The 18,170-nt window shown below is 38.1% G+C and overlaps 1 protein-coding gene across 6 annotated transcripts in view; it reads left to right on the top strand.

Moving 5' to 3' along the window:
- The window catches only part of TTC3 (tetratricopeptide repeat domain 3), a 121,400-nt gene that overhangs the window by 51,938 nt on the left and 51,292 nt on the right, over positions 1-18,170 (top strand). For 5 of the 6 annotated variants that reach the window (XM_023191420.2, XM_026456032.1, XM_026456031.1 and 2 more), the window contains 8 exons: positions 471-605; positions 3,690-3,770; positions 5,928-6,040; positions 10,550-10,670; positions 13,501-13,623; positions 14,885-14,986; positions 16,426-16,518; positions 17,160-17,224. In XM_023191420.2, the coding sequence (XP_023047188.1) occupies positions 471-605; positions 3,690-3,770; positions 5,928-6,040; positions 10,550-10,670; positions 13,501-13,623; positions 14,885-14,986; positions 16,426-16,518; positions 17,160-17,224 (833 nt within the window). Of the gene's footprint in view, positions 1-470; positions 606-3,689; positions 3,771-5,927; positions 6,041-10,549; positions 10,671-13,500; positions 13,624-14,884; positions 14,987-16,425; positions 16,519-17,159; positions 17,225-18,170 lie in introns of those variants that run through there. The other variant, XM_026456033.1, reaches the window with a different exon arrangement.

The raw sequence follows: 18,170 nt of genomic DNA, 5'->3' as shown, positions 1-18,170 counted from the left end.
ATTTATTTCTTGCTCAGAATTAAGGTTTGTTTCAGAGCAGGATGGCAGTTGTTAAAATCTGGTAGTGATCAGAATATTGATTGTATGTTCTTAAGTGTCTAATTGTTCTACTCCCAAACAATTTATTTTAAATGATGGCTAGTGTTTTTCATATATATTGTTAAAACTTAAAAATGCTATCTGTCTAGTCTGGAGAGCAAGTGAGGCTTAGTGCCATGTAGTGTAAAATGAGCCACCTTTGTCACAGGCAACAGAAGAGGTGTTGCAATTAAGATGGTAAAGCAGTACCTTTTCATTTTTCACTTTAAAAGTGTGCTGCTGAGAAAGGAATATGATGAATAAGGGTAGTTTGGGTATTGATTTAAACATTTCATCATTAGTTATAAAATATTACTATGAACTTGGCATCTTAAGTTTTAAATTAAAAATGTGTAGATTTGGGTTACTGAAATAGAATTTCTTTTTTCCAGGATTTTGCTAATATAATGAAAATGCTGAGAAGCTTAATTCAAGATGGCTATATGGCCTTATTGGAGCAGCGTTGCCGCAGTGCCGCACAGGCCTTTACAGAGTTGCTGAACGGTTTAGATCCTCAAAAAATAAAGGTAAATTTGCCGTATCATAACTTGTTTATCAATGCCAATGCACCTCAGATGAATGCAGAAGAGAACCAAGGCCTTAACTCTTTGTAGTCATATACCTAAGACCTTGCTGAGATTGGTTGAATCTACTTCAGGCTATGGGAAGCAGGTAGTGCTCCAATTCAGACTTCACGAGTATGCTCAATAGGTGATCCCATGTTTATACTCTCTCCTTGACTGTAGTTTAGGGTCATTAGAACTGACTTTTTCTCTAAATCAAGGATTTCAACTCACTTTAGTCATACCTTTTCACCCAGGAAGAAAGTATAGGCACACCTCGTTTCATTATGCTTTGCTTTATTGCACTTTGCAGACAATGCATTTTTTACAAATTGAAGATTTGTGGCAATCCTGTGTCAAGCAAGTCTGTTGGTGCCAGTCTTCTGAAAGCATGTGCTCACTTTGTGTCTCTGTGTCACATTTTGGTAATTCTCACAATATGTCAAACTTTTTCATTATCATTATCACTATATCTGTGATCAGTGATCTTTGATGTTACTACTGTAATTATTTTGGGGCACTACAACCTGTGCCTATATAAGAAAGGGAACTTAATAAATTGGGTGTGTGTGTTCTGAGTGCTCTGCCAACCAGCTGTTATCTCCACCCACTTCTTTAAGTCTCCCTGTTCCCTGAGACATGATATTGAAATTAGGCCAATTAATGACCCTACAGTGGCCTCTAAGTATTCAAGGGAAAGGAAGAGTTGCACGTCTCTCACTTTAAATAAAAAACTAGAATGATTAAGCTTCCTGAGGAAGGCATGTTGAAAGCCAAGACAGGCAGAAAGTTAGTCCTCTTGTGCCAAATAGCCAAACTGTGAATGCAAAGAAAAAGTTTTTGAAGGAAATTAAAAGTGCTACTTGAATGAACACATGAATGACAAGAAAGTGAAACAGCTTTCTTGCCGATGTGGAGAGTCTTAGTGGTCTGGGTGGAAGATCAAACCAGCCATAACATTCTCTTAAGCCAGAGCCTAATCCAGAGCAAGACTGTAACGCTTCTATTCTGTGAAGGCTGAGAGAGGTGAGGAAGTTGCGGAAGAATAGTTTGAAACTAGCAGAAGTTGGTTCATGAGATTTAAGGAAAGAAGCCAATTTCATAACATAAAAGTGCAAGGTGAAGCAGCAAGTGCTGATGGAGAAGCTGCAGCAAGTTACCGAGAAGATCTAGTGAAGATCATTGATGAAGGTGGCTGTGCTAAACAACAGATTGTCAATGGAGACAAAACAATCTTCTATTGGAAGAAGATGCCTTCTAGGACTTTCATAGCTAGAGAGAAGTCAATGTCTGGTTTCAAAGCTTCAAAAACGATGGGCTCATTACTCATTAGGGGCTGATGCAGCTGGTGACCTAAGCTGAAGCCAGTGCTCATTTACTTTCCAGAAATCTGCAGGCCCTTGAGAATTATGCTACTTCACTCTGCCTGGAGCCCTAGAAATGGAACAACAAAGCATGAATGACAGCACATCTGTTGACAGCAAGTTTACTAAGTACTTTAAGCCCACTGTTGAGACCTACTGCTAGAATAAAAGATTCCTTGCCAAATATTACTGCTTATTGACAATGCACCTGCCCAAGAGATCTGGTACGTGTACAAGGAGATGAATGTTGTTTTCATGCCTGGTAGCACATGGATCAAGGAGTCATTTTGACTTTCAAGTCTTATTATTTAAGAAACATATTTTATAAGGCTATAGCTGCCATATTCCTCTATGATTCCTCTGTTGGATCTGGACAAAGTAAATTGAAAACCTTCTGGAAAGGATCACCACTCTAGATACCATAAAGAACGTTCATGATGCATGTGAGAGATCAAAATATCAACATCAATAGGAGTTTGGAAGAAGTGAATTCCAGCCCTCATGGATGACTTTGGGGGGTTCAGGACATTAGTGGAGGAAGTCACTGCAGATGTAGTGGAACAAGCAACAGAATTAGAAGTGGAGCCTGAAGATGTGACTGAATTGCTGCAACCTCAGGATAAAACTTGTAGGGATATGGAGTTGCTTCTTGCACATGAACAAAAAAAGTCATTTCTTGAAATGGAATGACTCCTTGTGAAGATGCTGTGAATATTGTTGAAATGAGAAACTTAGTTGATCAAGCAGTAGCAGGATTTGAGAGGATTCACTCCAATTTTGAAAGAAGTTCTAGTGTGGGTAAAATGCTGTCAAAAAGCATCACATGTTACAGAGACACCTTTTCTGAAAGTAAGAGTCAATCAGTAGGACGGACTTCATTGTTGTCTTATTTTAAGAAATTGCAGCAGCACCTTAATTTTCAGGAACTACCACCCTGAACAGTTAGTAGTCATCAATATCAAGGCAAAACCATCCACCAACAAAAATATGTAGATGACAAGGTTGATGGGTGCAGCAAACCACCACGGCACGTGTATACCTATGTAACAAACCTGCATGTTCTGCACATGTATCCCAGAACTTAAAGTATAATTTTTAAAAAAGTTTAAAAAAAGATTATGACTCAGTAAAGCCTCAGATGATCATTAGCATTTGTAGCAATAAAATCTTAAGGTGTATACATTGTTTAATAGACATAGTGCTAGTACACACTTAATAAACTACAGTATCGCTTAAACATAACCTTTATATGCACTGGGTAACCCACAAGTTTGTGAGACTCACTTGATTGTGATATTTGCTTTATTGTAATGCTCCAGAGCCAAACCCGCAGTATCTCTGAGGTAGCCTATAATAGCTAAGTAAATGTCTTAATCTGTCACTAGTACCCCTTATATGAAAAATAATATGACTTTAATTAGAAATAATCTATTATGAACCATGCCTTAAGGAACTCTGAGACAGTGATTCTGTGTTTTAAATAGCAGGATAACTGCTTTATTGGGATAAAAATCTCTTTTCTAATTCGATTTGGCCAATCATCCTGATTAGTGAGATTTTATGACAATCATTGATTAGTAAGATTGATTAGCGAGATTCTGTTACACTTCTTTTTCTGTTGTGACTAGATGCAGATTGGGCAGAATTATGTTCAGATTTTTAACTGAGGCATTTTTATTGACAGCAATTGAACCTGGCCATGATTAACTATGTCTTGGTTGTCTATGGACTTGCCATTTCTCTCCTTGGAATAGGACAGCCTGAGGTAAGATTTGTAACAGTGGTAATAAACAATTAAAATGATGTGACATACCTTATAATAGTTATTTTCTCATTTTGACCCATTTTCTTCTCTGTACCTTCTGATAATTTTGTCTGAAATATCTCAGTTTAATTTAGTTTGTGTTTTTAAAGAGTATTTAGTTTGTTCCTATTAGAAAAAGGCTTTGCCAGGCAATCAGTGGGAATCTACTTCTTATTTGTATAAAAATTAGGTCATAATGTATCATGATAGATAGATTTCAGAAACATAATCTTGGGGGAAAAGCAAGTTGGAGGACATAAACATTGTGATCCCACTTATATACAATTTGGAAAATATACATAGTAGTATTATATACTGTTTAAGAATTCTGTGCATCTTGTAAAAAAGTGGAAAAAATATGGATTATGTTTATATAGAATGGAAGATAATGGCTGCCTTTAGTGATGGCAGGAGGGAATGGACCTGGGGAGGTTTCATGTTATGCTGTTTTCCTAGAAAAACACAGGTAACAATGATAATGTTAATATCTTTTATTTCTAGGTAGAAAGTACTTAGGTATTGTATTTCTAGATTGCAGGCTTCCTATAACTGCATGTAGTTAGTGTATAGACATGAGCTGCCAGGATTTCCCTTAGTCATGCTCCTGCCTTGCTCTCCTGGAATGTTTACCTACCTATACTGTTTGACATTATAACTTTGCTTTCTGAGGTTTTGAGTTTGCTATAAATGTTGAAATGCTCTAGAATGACCTCAAGTATGATATATAATTTGGGCCCTGTTTTTCCCTGTCTAGATGAAGGTTTAACCCTAACTTGCCACCTAGTGAGGATATAAGTAGTCTTTTACGTTCTGTTCTCTCCCAGAAGTCGACAGTGCCCAAGGTTCATTTTCCTTGATCTCGGTGTCACAGATTAATAATGTCTCCCATGAATGCTGTCTAATTCTATTTTCCAAGAGACAGTTGGAGACAGAACTTAATGATTTTAATTTTATTCCTGACAGAATAATAATAAATACCATATTTTACCTTATTAGAATTGAAGAAATCATTTATTACATTTGTGATTTAATGTAAAATAGAATGATTTGGGGGAAAAAAAAACATGTTGTAGTAGAACTTACATGTTTGGAAGGATTTCATCAGAGGACAGCCCTTGCTTCAAACATTTTTAGAATGCCTCCGTTGGAACTGGCCTCAAAGCTCTATTTTGTAGTGACATTTCTTTTTTTCACTCACAGTAGGGTTACCAGTATTTCTTAGAACTGAATGTCTTTTGGATGTTTTCCAAAAACAAAATTCATTGAACTTAGTGGTTTTTCACTGTTGAGAATATTAAAAAAAGAATGTACTCTAAGTTATGTTAAGTTTTTCCTAAAGAGCTGTTTTTAAGACAGCTTTCATCCATCTTATGCCACAAAAGACTGTGATAACATCATTGGAATGGCATTCCTTCCAAGGGATTAACACTTAATAGGATCTATGTTATGGTGTGTTTACACCATAATTAGCCTTTTTTAAAAAAACAAAAACAAAAACACGATTTGACTCTTCTTAGTATTAGCCAGCACCTGCCAGGCCCTTAGTGTGTACTGGTAAATGCTTGTAGGTTGATTGTCTGATGTGTTCAGCTGGATTGGTTTGGTTGTGTCTCTGACTATCCATATGATCAGAAATTTATGTAATTCCTTTTTTGTTTTGTTTTTTTTTTTTGGAGACGGAGTCTTGCTCTGTCGCCCGGGCTGGAGTGCGGTGGCCGGATCTCAGCTCACTGCAAGCTCCGCCTCCCAGGTTTACGCCATTCTCCTGCCTCAGCCTCCCAAGTAGCTGGGACTACAGGTGCCCGCCACCTCGCCCGGCTAGTTTTTTGTATTTTTAGTAGAGACGGGGTTTCACCGTGTTAGCCAGGATGGTCTCGATCTCCTGACCTCGTGATCCGCCCGTCTCGGCCTCCCAAAGTGCTGGGATTACAGGCTTGAGCCACCGCGCCCGGCCGTAATTCCTAAGAAAGTGAAACACAGAGGTATAATTTTGCCACAGGAATTTGGGGATATGCAGTTGTTATTTTAATATTATAAAAAAAAATCAACCTTTAGGTAAAATTTATTTCAGTATTTCTGTTTGTATGTAAGTGATCATTGTTTTCACTGCTATTGAAGGAATTATCTGAAGCTGAAAACCAGTTTAAGAGGATTATTGAACACTACCCCAATGAGGGACTTGATTGCTTGGCCTACTGTGGAATTGGAAAAGTATATTTGAAAAAAAACAGGTTAGTAGAAATGACACTACTTTAAGCTCTAGGCTGGTAACTCATTTAAAATCCAATGTGATAATGATCCATTTTCTGGAATTATTTTGATATCTCCTCTGTAGCACAGTATCATAATTGTGATTTACTTTGAGGACCTGAAATTTCACTATCAATATATATATTTTTTTTTATTATACTTTAAGTTCTAGGGTACATGTGCACAACGTGCAGGTTTGTTACATATATATACATGTGCCATGTTGGTGTGCTGCACCCATTAACTCGTCATTTACATTAGGTATATCTCCTAATGCTATCACTCCCCCTCCCCCTCCCCACAATAGGACCTGGTGTGTGATGTTCCCCTTCCTGTGTCCAAGTGATCTCATTGTTCAATTCCCACCTATGAGTGAGAACATGGGGTATTTGGTTTTCTGTTCTTGCGATAGTTCGCTGAGAATGATGGTTTCCAGCTGCATCCATGTCCCTACAAAGACACGAACTCATCCTTTTTTATGGCTGCATAGTATTTCATGGTGTATATGTGCCACATTTTCTTAATCCAGTCTGTCACTGATGGACATTTGGGTTGATTCCAAGTCTTTGCTATTGTGAATAGTGCCACAGTAAACATCCATGTGCATGTATCTTTATAGCAGCATGACTTATAATCCTTTGGGTATATCCCCAGTAATGGGATAGCTGGGTCAAATGGTATTTCTAGTTCTAGATCCTTGAGGAATCGCCACACTGTTTTCTACAATGGTTGAACTAGTTTACAGTCCCACCAACAGTGTAAAAGTGTTCCTATTTCTCCACATCCTCTCTAGGACCTGTTGTTTCCTGATTTTTTAATGATTGCCATTTTAACTGGTGTGAGATGGTATCTCTTTTTTTTTTTTTTTTTTTTTTGTTGAGACGGAGTCTCGCTCTATCACCCAAGCTGGAGTGTAGTGGCCGGATCTCAGCTCACTGCAAGCTCCGCCTCCCGGGTTCCCGCCATTCTCCTGCCTCAGCCTCCTGAGTAGCTGGGACTACAGGCGCCCGCCACCTCGCCCTGCTAGATTTTTGTATTTTTTTTAGTAGAGACGGGGTTTCACCGTGTTAGCCAGGATGGTCTCGATCTCCTGACCTCGTGATCCGCCTGTCTCGGCCTCCCAAAGTGCTGGGATTACAGGCTTGAGCCACCGCGCCCGGCCGATGGTATCTCATTGTGGTTTTGATTTGCATTTCTCTGATGGCGAGTGATGATGAGCATTTTTTCATGTGTCTGTTGGCTGTACGAATGTCTTCTTTTGAGAAGTGTCTGTTCATATCCTTTGCCCACTTTTTGATGGGGTTGTTTTTTTGTTGTAAATTTGTTTGAGTTCTTTATAGGTTCTGGATATTAGCCCTTTGTCAGATGAGTAGATTGCAAAAATGTTCTCCCATTCTGTAGGTTGCCTGTTGACTCTGATGGTAGTTTCTTCTGCTGTGCGGAAGCTCTTTAGTTTAATTAGATCCCATTTGTCAATTTTGGCTTTTGTTGCTGTTGCTTTTGGTGTTTCAGACATGAAGTCCTTGCCCATGCCTATGTCCTGAATGGTATTACCTAGGTTTTCTTCTAGGGTTTTTATGGTATTAGGTCTAACATTTAAGTCTCTAATTCATCTTGAATTAATTTTCATATAAGGAGTAAGGAAAGGATCCAGTTTCAGCTTTCTACTTATGGCTAGCCAATTTTCCCAGCACCATTTATTAAATACACTATCAATATTAATTGTTAAAGTAAGGCCAGTCATTGCAGTTCTTGGTACTTCCTGATTTTAAGTCTAATAAGTCAGCAATATAGTAATTTGACATTAAAGATTGAATAGTCTAGTGTATAATCATCTATAGTGAGTGAATTGATATAAACTAATGTTTTTAAAATCTGATTGTTTAATTTTTTTGATTTAAATATTTTTTAAAAATCTGTATAAAGATGGTTTTAAATAAGAGATATCTATGTATTCAAAGACATAATGAGTTAGGAATAAAAGTCTCTCCTCTGAACTCTATTGTAGTTGTAACCCTTAGTCACAGTTTAATATTGAAGCTGTTCTCTAAATGCCTCATGTCTCTTAGTCTTGTCTCCCTGAATGTCAGTATGTCCCCAAGGGGACAGGATTATATCTTGAGCTTTAAAAAAAGAAAATCTGTTCTGCCACTTGTACCCAGTATAGAGGTAGGTATTTTAGATTACTGTATAAAGAAATAATTGTTGACCGATTGAATATTATTTATAATTTCTAACTATCTTTCAATTTTCATTTAACTTGTTAGGGGAAATTTTGTGAGATTTTGGGGGAACCCCCCGCCCCAGGCTTAGAATGTGCCTAGAATCTCCTTTATAGATTTTTTTAAATTAAAGAAAGTTTTTTTTTTGGCCAGGCACAGTGGCCCACACCTGGAATCCCAGCACTTTGGGAGGCCGAGGTGGGTGAATCACCTGAGGTCAGGAGTTCGAGACCAGCCTGACCAATATGGTGAAACCCCATCTCTACTAAAAATACAAAAATTAGCCGAGTGTGGTGGTGTGCGCCTGTAGTCCCAGCTACCGGGAGACTGAGGCAGGAGAATTGCTTGAACCCAGGAGGTAGAGGTTGCAGTGAGTCGAGATTGTGCCACTGCACTGTAGCCTGGGTGACAGAGCGACACTCCGTCTCAAAAAAAAAAGAAAGTTTTTTTTTACTTCGTGAAATTACTGTCTGTCTTAGCTGAGCTATATTAAGGATCAAGCAGATGCAGGGAAAGTGAGGACTTAGCAAGCACCTTTATAGGATTAGCAAATGAAACTAGTTTAAAAGTTTAGTATAAATTGTTTAGGTTATACCCGTTTGATGCAGCAGTCACATGCAAATTCACAAGGTCTAGAAAAACTACTTAAATGTTTAGAATCATGAAGATTGTGCAAAACTAGAAAGTCTTTTCCATACTGAAAAGCATTTACATTTTAATTTCCGAATATTACAGTGTGGGACTGAATAGCAAATACACTGTTTTTTGGTGTTACAATGTGCAGTTTCTGCTTTGAAATCCTGTGATGTATGACTGTCTTACAGTGGATGGTGGTCTAGCTTTTCTGCACGTGAATCTTACTGTAGCTGCAGGCAAAAATAAGTTTTTAAATTGGGAAGTCATTTCAGGATTAGAGAAGGCAGGAAAGTCTTCTCTAGTGTGAAGAGATGAATAAAGACTTGGTTAACTTTTTTTTTGTTGAGGCAGAGTTTCGCTCTTGTTGCCCAGGGTGGGGTGCAATGGCACAGTCTCAGCTCACTGCAGCCTCTGCCTCCTGGAGGCAATTCTCTTGCCTCAGCCTCCCAAGTAGCTGGGATTACAGGCATGTACCACCACACCCAGCTAATTTTGTATTTTTAGTAGAGACGGGGTTTCACTATGTTGGTCAGGGTGGTTTCGAACTCCTGACCTCAGGTGATCCACCTGCCATGGCCTCCCAAAGTGTTGAAATTACTGGCATGAGCCACTGCGCCCAGCCTTGGTTAACTTTATAATTAAGTACTTCAGTATTCTTTCGTTGAATGGACTGTGGGAATCTATTGACATTATTTCTTCAAATCATGAATCAAATCAGAACTAAAACATTTCATATTTATAGTTAAAGCAATTTAAATACACATTTAAATATTTGTTTTGTTAAAATAATTTACTGTTTTATGGTTGAGAGAAAACGTCCAGAATACATGATGCCTTAAAAAAAATTTTTTTAGCAGAGATTTTTACTACCGTTGTCCTAATAGAGTCAAATAAAATAAAAATTCCCCTATTTATGAATTATTAGTTGAAGTGGAAGTTTGCTGTTTCTGTATAAGAATCTAGTTTAGTTAATGAAACAGATTGAACAGATTATTCAGTTTTCTGTTTCAATTGTTGGAAACTTTAAAAAGTAAGTACCAACTTTAAAAGAACTAGTGTACATTGGCCAGGCGTGGTGGCTCACGCCTGTACCAGCACTTTGGGAGGCCTAGGCGGGCGAATCATGGGGTCAGGAGTTCGGCACCAGCCTGGCCAATATGGTGAAACCCTTTCTCTGCTAAAAAAATACAAAAATTAGCCAGGCGTGGTGGTGCATGCCTGTAGTTACAGCTACTCGGGAGACTGAGGCAGAAAGAATCGCTGAACCCAGGAGGTGGAGGTTGCAGTGAGCTGAGATCGCACCACTGCACTCCAGCCTAGGCGACAGAGTGAGACTCCATCTCAAAAACAGCAACAAAAACAACAACAACAACAACAAAAAACTAGTGTACACCTAGCACAATAAAGCCAGTGTCCAAGACGAGTTGTGTTTAATGCATATTACTTTTATAGCAAAACAGCAATAGTGACTTTGTTCTTTTAAAGAAAATTTAGGTTACATTGAATATTGCTGTTCAGTGATTCAGCAAGTGTATTTGTCCCAGTAAGCTTGAGATCTTTGGTGACTTTTGTTGAGGGGAATGAAAATACCATTTTACATATTTAATGCCTTTTTCATAATTTTGACTTTAGATTTCTAGAAGCTCTCAATCACTTTGAGAAAGCAAGAACCTTGATTTATCGTCTTCCTGGAGTGTTAACTTGGCCCACAAGTAATGTGATTATTGAAGAGTCTCAGCCACAAAAAATAAAGGTAACCATTTATTTTTGCAGAGTGTTTCTTACTGTGAATGCTTATCTGCATTGACTGACTCAGGTAGCAGGAGGCAGAGAGGTAGGAGCATTCCGTCCCCACTTCCTTTACATGCATTTCCCCTCCACAGTCTATTGAGAATCTCTGACATTTATTGAATGTTTTCTATGTGCCAGTCCTGTACCTTCCATTTATCATTATGCTTAATCCTTACAGCAGGCCTGTGCAGGGGGCACTGTGATCATTCCCATTTTACAGATGAGGAAGGTTAAGTTTAGAGAGGTGAAATGATGCACTCAAGGTGAAACAGCAAGCAAATCGTAGTCCTGGGACTTGAGTCCAGGCATTCTGACTTCTGAGTGTACGTGATCCTGCAGTATGCTGGACTTGGTTGTACTTAGAGGAAGGTATAGTATCGTTGTTTCATCATAAAGTTACCACAGTTACTGAGATGGTACTTAAAGTTTCAGAAAAATATGAATTTAGTCTCACATCCAGAAGCATAAAGATGCTTTGCTTGTTCTAGAAAGACATATGTGTGAAATGACTGAGATAGGATTTTACTTGTAGTGAACTCTCACATGTACTCAGAACTTGATTTTGGCTGAAGTCAACTTTTACAACTCAATAATAAAAAGACAAATAATCTAATTTAAGAAGTAGACAAAGGATCTGAATAGACATTTCTGCAAAGAAGATATACAAGTGGCCAATTAGCACATGAAAAGATATTCAGCATCATTAGCTATCAGAGAAATACAAATCAAAACCACAGTGAGATACCACTCCACACTCACTAGGATGTGGGTAGACAATAAATATTGGCAAGGGTATAGAAAAATGGGAACATTCAGACACTGCTGGTGGTAATGTATAATGATGCAGCTGCTTTGGAAAATAGTCTGGCAGTTCCTCAGACAGTTAAACATAGAGTTACCATGTCTCAGTCCATTTGTGTTGCTATAAAGGACTACCTGAGACTGGGTGATTTCTGAAGAAAAGTAGGCTTGTGGTTTTGCAGGCTGTCTAAGAAGCATGGTGTCAGCATCTGCTGGTGAGGGCCTTCAGCAAGCTCCTACTCATGTGAGAAGGCGTAGGAGAGCCAGTCTGTAGAGATCATATGGTGAGAGACAGGGAAGTGCCAGACTCTTTTTAACAACCAACTCTTTAGGGAACTAATGGAGTGAGAACTCACTCACCCCAGGGAGGGAATTAGTCTATTCATGAGAGATTCGCCACCATGACTCAAACACCTCCCACTGTGTCTCACCTCCAACACCAGGGATCAGATTTCAACATGTGGTTTGGAGGGTCAAACATTCAAAATATAGCATACCATATGACCCAGCAGTTTCACTCCTAGGTGTGTACAGAGAAAGGAAAACATGTTCTCACAAAAACTTGTACGTGAATGTTCATAGCAGCGTTAGTCATAATAGCCCAAAATGGGAAATAGCCCAAGTATTCATCAGCTGATAAATGGGTGAATAAGTATTGGAACCTGGGAGGTTGAGGCTGCTCTGAGCCTTGATTGTGCCACTGCAGTGCAGCCTGGGCAACAGAGTGAGAGTCTGCCTGAAAAACAAATGGCCAGGTGTGGTGGCTCACTCCTGTAATCCCACCACTTTCGGACGCCAAGGCAGGAAGCTTGCTTGAGCTCAGGAGTTCCAGACCAGCCTGGGCAACATGGCGAAACCCATCAATACAAAAATTAGCCAAACATGGTGGCACACACCTGTAGTCCCAGCGACTCAGGAGGCTGAGGTGGGAGGATCAGTTGAACCTAGGAGGCAGAGGTTTCAGTGAGCTGAGATTATGCCACTGCACTCCAGCCTGAGTGACAGAGTGAGAGCCTGTCTCAAAAAAAAAAACAAAAAACAAAAAAGTACTTGATAACATGCTACAGCATGTATGAACCTTGGCAACATTATGCTAAATAAAAGAAGCCAAACACAAAGGGCTTGTGTGAGTCCTTCGTATGAAATCTCCAGAATAGGCAAATCTGTATATAGGACAGAAAGCAGACTAGTGATTGCTGGGCCTGGGAGGTTAGGGGAAAATGAGGAGGGACTGCTAATGCATATGGAGTTTCTTGTTGAAAATGTTCTAAATTTAGATTGTGGTGATATCGGTACATCCTGTGAATATGCTGAAAACCACTGAACTACACTTTACTTGAGTTGTATAGTGTGTTAATTATATCTCAACAAAGCTGTTATAAAAAATAAAACACAGGGATTCTTGGATTTTCCTCTCTTCATATAAGATTGGGATGGAGGCACAGGAGCTATTGATAACAAAAAGCCAGCACTGGAGGCATGGCATGAGTCTTTTGGGGGCTTCATTAGCCATGGAATAATTCGCCAGGGAGTCCACAAACAATAGTGGCAGAGCTGCAAGGAGGAAGATCATGGGAGTGTTAGGATCCTGGATGAGGTGATGTCGGGCAAGAGGAGCCAGTAAAGTCCTCAGGATTCCCCTGAGGGTTATTCTGCCTTGCTTGACTTCCTCTTAACGCTTATGGGAGATTTCTGAGAGTTGTAAATTATGAAATGAGATTTGATGATTGTAACAGGACAAAATTTTGATTCTTTCGAAATTCTGTAAAAAAATTTTGTTCAGTCCTCTTTTTAAATCTCTTATGTCTTTGTATCAGCCTTCCTTTTAAAAGGAAAAACTTTCAAAGTTGTGTGTAGTTTGTTGTTGGTGAAAAAAATTTAGTCATTCTTACGCTGAAAATATTTTGATGGCAAGAGGTTATTGAAATCACAGACATTTTTATTGACAGATTAGTATTGTAATGGTATCATTTTTGTTTATTTTGTTTTAGATGCTGTTAGAGAAATTTGTTGAAGAATGCAAGTTCCCTCCAGTGCCAGATGCCATTTGTTGCTATCAGAAGTGCCATGGATATTCTAAGATCCAGATATACATAACTGATCCAGACTTTAAGGTAAATAATGAGTGTACAGTGGGACATTAATTGCAAAATCATTCCTTAAAATGGGCTCAAAACAATCTCTAATTGGAAGCACCCAAGTTCTCTGGCTAGTTAGCAGTTGTCCACCCCTTTCCCTGGACTTTTTTTTTTTTTTTTGAGACGGAGTCTCACTCTGTCACCCAGGCTGGAGCGCAGTGGCACAATCTTGGCTCACTGCACCCTCTGCCTCCTGGGTTCAAGCAATTTTCCTGCCTCAGCCTCCCGAGTAGCTGGGATTACAGGCATGTCCCAGCACACCCAGCTAATTTTTGTATTTTTAGTAGAGACGGAGTTTCATCCTGTTGATCAGGATGGTCTCGATCTCTTGACTTCGTAATCTGCACCCCTCAGCCTCCCAAAGTGCTGGGATTACAGGTATGAACCACCGCGCCCAGCCTTCCTGTACTTTTTTTTTTTTTTTTTTTTTTTTTTTGGAGATGGAGTCTCGCTCTGTCGCCCAGGCTGGAGTGCAGTGGCCAGATATCAGCTCACTGCAAACTCCGCCTCCCGGGTTTATGCCATTCTCCTGCCTCAGCCTCCCGAGTTGCTGGGACTACAGGCGCTGCCGCCTCACCTGGCTAGTTTTTTGTATTTTTTTAGTAGAGACGGGGTTTCACTGTGTTGGCCAGGATGGTCTCGATCTCCTTACCTCGTGATCCGCCCGTCTCGGCCTCCCAAAGTGCTGGGATTACAGGCTTGAGCCACCGCGCCCGGCCCCTGTACTTTTTTAGGTCTACATCATCTCACATGGGAACCAGAGCCACTGATGTATAAACACTGTGGGCTGGGGTAGTGACATGAGAAGGCAGGCTGGCTCATTCCTTTTCCTCTTCCAGCCACCTTAGGAGGATAGGAAACAAAGTGAGATTGTTACCTCTGATTTGTTGCAATTCTGATGTCTCATAAAATTTGAGTCCCGAATCTAAAGGTCATTGTGATCACTGAATTAGCTGTTAAAGACCAAAATTTGAGATAAGTCTGGCACTTAATTAAGTTATACTGGTTTATTCAAGAAGATAGTAGCTGCCCTTGTCCTACTGTTCCAATGTCCGTGGTTAGTAAATCAGATGAAATAATGTTTATAAAATATTTGATATAAAGAATAATGTGACTTTTTGCTGTGGAAATAAACATGTTAGTCAAGCTCTCTCTCTTTGTCTTTATGTGTGTTGTAGTAAGTGTGTGTGCAGAGACATCTCTGAAACGTTAATTACAAATTTTTTTGTAACCCTAGGGTTTTATACGCATCAGCTGTTGCCAGTACTGTAAAATAGAATTTCACATGAATTGCTGGAAGAAGTTAAAAAGTACAACCTTTAATGATAAAATTGACAAGGTAAAGCATAACAAGATTGTCTGAATTTTTCAGTACACTTACTGTATGTCAAATTTTTCCCCCAAGAATTCCTTCCTGAACATTCTGCACATAATTAGAAAGTTTTAAATTATAACTTTAATAATAAAGTGGAAAATCAGGTTTTGTTTTTATTTATACAATTATGAAGGCATTAACCATAGAGGCTTTGTTTTTTTAAAGAGACAGATCTCACTGTGTTGCCCAGGCTAGAGGCAGTGGTGCAGTCGTAGCTCACTGCAGCCTCAGACTCCTTGACCCAAGTGATCCTACTTCAGCCTCCCAAAGTGCTGGGATTATAGGTATGAGACTGTGCCAGACCCCACTTGAAAGTTTTGATGTGGAATTAGAGGTTTCAAAACCAAAATTTGATGCAGTAATTTGTACTAAGAAATCAACTCAAAACAATTTTTTTAATGTTGGGAAGAAGGATCAACTTCAATTTTAAACTGCCATTTCTCACCAGGGATTTTCTTATTATCAAGATAATGACGTTAATTACCATGAAGTAGACATACTTTGAGGGAAGACATAGTATTATGATCTTATTTGTATTCACAGAATTTGTTTCTGATCTGTAGAAACTATGGACCTTTTCCTACACTTCTTAGGCTTATGCAGACCACTGTTCTTATTTGGGAAAGAGTAAGGCAGTTGTACTAGGCATCTGTTAACAATAGCAATTATTAAAGTTTGGTAGAAATAAATTCTCACATTTTGTACATTTTCACATAATTAATTAACAATATAATGATGTGAGTAAATAACTGTCACCTTTGAGTCACTTCTACTATGTCGTTGTCTTACCTAAATTGAGTTTCTCTAGCGATATACCATCTTTTAGTGGTCTTAACCATTCCCATGGTTTTAAATATGCTCTTTAGATTAGTTAGCTTTCACTAGGATATGCTGAAGTAATATACAACCCAAATATCTTGTGGCATACATTCAGAGAAGTTTGTTTTTTGCTTACATGACTTGTCCTACAGTTCTGCAGTTGTTGGCTGGGACTGGGCTGTAGCAGCTTTATTCTGTGTGGCTCTATTCCTTGTTTCTCAATCTAAGTTGAAGAATGGCCCTTTTCTGGAACATCTTCCTGTGTCAGAGGAAAAAGAACAATGTCCAGTCTATAAAGTGTTTGTTAAACCTTTTGCCTAGACATGTGTACATCATGTCTGGTCACTTTGCATTGATGAAAGCAAGTCACATGGTCAGACCCACACCTGAAAGTATGCTTTTCCTACATGGAAGCCTTAGAATTCACATGGCAGTGAGTAAGGATTTTCACCACTTCCCTGAAAATGGTTTTAGTCCATATTTTGACTGTTCCTAGTGGTAAAAGTAGTATACATGTATAGATTTATCCCCCCAGACGTAACATTTTTCTTGTTTTTTTTGTTTTTTTTTTTTAAATCAAATAGGATTTTCTACAAGGAATGTGTCTTACCCCTGACTGTGAAGGTGTCATTTCTAAGATTATCATCTTCAGCAGTGGTGGTCAAGTTAAATGTGAAGTAAGTAATAAAGGGGTTAAATAGATAACCAAAATGTTTACACCTTTTGAAACATGATTTGAATTTGTAGATGTCATGTAATTTGGATATTTTCCAGGAAAGAAGCAATTACTTCATTTAAGAAAATATAGGAAATACTTGGATGTGAGAATCCTTCATTGTAATGAAAGCATTTGTATATTCTTTTATTTTTTAATAGGAAAAGGAGGCTTTTTATATCTTAGTTTTACTGTTTTTACTCTTTCTGATAACTTCATTTTCTTAATCCTGGTAAACTTTTGGGCATTAGTGGGTGTGCAGGTTTTTAGGGAAGGGGAAGAGCATCTTGAGGGATTACCTTTAACTTCTTGACATGGGAGTGGCAGGAGTGGGTAGTCGTAATAATATTTACACTTTATTAGATCATCTGCTTACTCTTAATTTTTAAAAATATTTTTCCTCAAGTGTGTCTACTCTCTTGTTCCTCTTCAGTAAATTATTTTGCTAAAGCTTTCTTGGCTTTTGTCTGGGTCAGAACATCATCACTGTTCTCTATCAAACTGAACATTATGTGTGCTTCTGAAATATTTGTCACTTGTGGTTTTGTGTTTTATGTCATGGGAGTATGAGACAAATTTTGGATGTCTTTGTTTTATTTAAAGTTTGAACACAAGGTCATAAAAGAAAAGGTTCCTCCAAGACCTATTCTGAAACAGAAATGTTCTAGGTAAGATTTTTAACAATCAGTGGTTTGATGATGTCTCTTAGAATATAATTCAATTAAATGCAGATTTCTAAATTATGCCTTTTAAAAAATTGGCTGTGTATACATATATCCAAATAAGTGTTTTTTAGAAATGATTTTTATGGAAATTTAAAGAGAACTAGCCTAGAATGACTAAATACTAAAAACTTGATTCAGAATTATTTATCTAGTGGTTGAATTTACAAGTAAAATTAGAACATTTGATGCTGTGAAATTACATGTTTGATGAATAGATTTGTCATTTATATAAAAACTATATAGTTTGCTGTCTGTTATTGAAACTTTAATTCCAAAAGCGTATTTTTCTTTTTATCTCTCTTCAATAAACATTTTGAACCTATGACTATTTTTTACCCTGAAATACTCAATGTACTGTCTAAATTATTACTTCTCTATAGCTTTTTGTGTAGATCAAATAATTCAGATTCTTTTTTCTTTTCTTTTTGGTCCTGCTTCTTGTTTTTCTTTCTAAGAAGTGATTATTTTTTAATATTTGTGACCAAGAAAAAGCAAAAGAAAAGATGAACAGAATTATTTGTTGGAGAGAATTCATTGTAACCAGATCAACCAAATTATAGTGTTGTGGGTTATTATTGGGATGTGAAAACTATATTTTACTATGGGACCTTTCTTAGAAATGAGAGTTTACATGAATTATTTTTCAGAGTAATTTGTACTGTTTCTGTTTACCTTATGAAGTAACTTACATACATGGAAGTGACATCTATACAATCTGTAGACTGCATCCTTAGACATCACCTAATCATTGAGGTTCTTGTTTTCATGAAACAAGTACCCTTATTTTGACAATACTGACAGTTTCTTATATTGAATGGAAGATGTAGGCTGGGCTCTAATTAAAAAGGAAAACTTCTAATGTATTGCTTGGAAGATGGTTTCTACGATA

The sequence above is a fragment of the Piliocolobus tephrosceles genome, chromosome 19 (genome assembly GCF_002776525.5).
Source record: "Piliocolobus tephrosceles isolate RC106 chromosome 19, ASM277652v3, whole genome shotgun sequence".
In the NCBI taxonomy this organism is placed as follows: domain Eukaryota; kingdom Metazoa; phylum Chordata; class Mammalia; order Primates; family Cercopithecidae; genus Piliocolobus; species Piliocolobus tephrosceles.
This window is presented reverse-complemented; position numbering and strand designations above follow the sequence as displayed.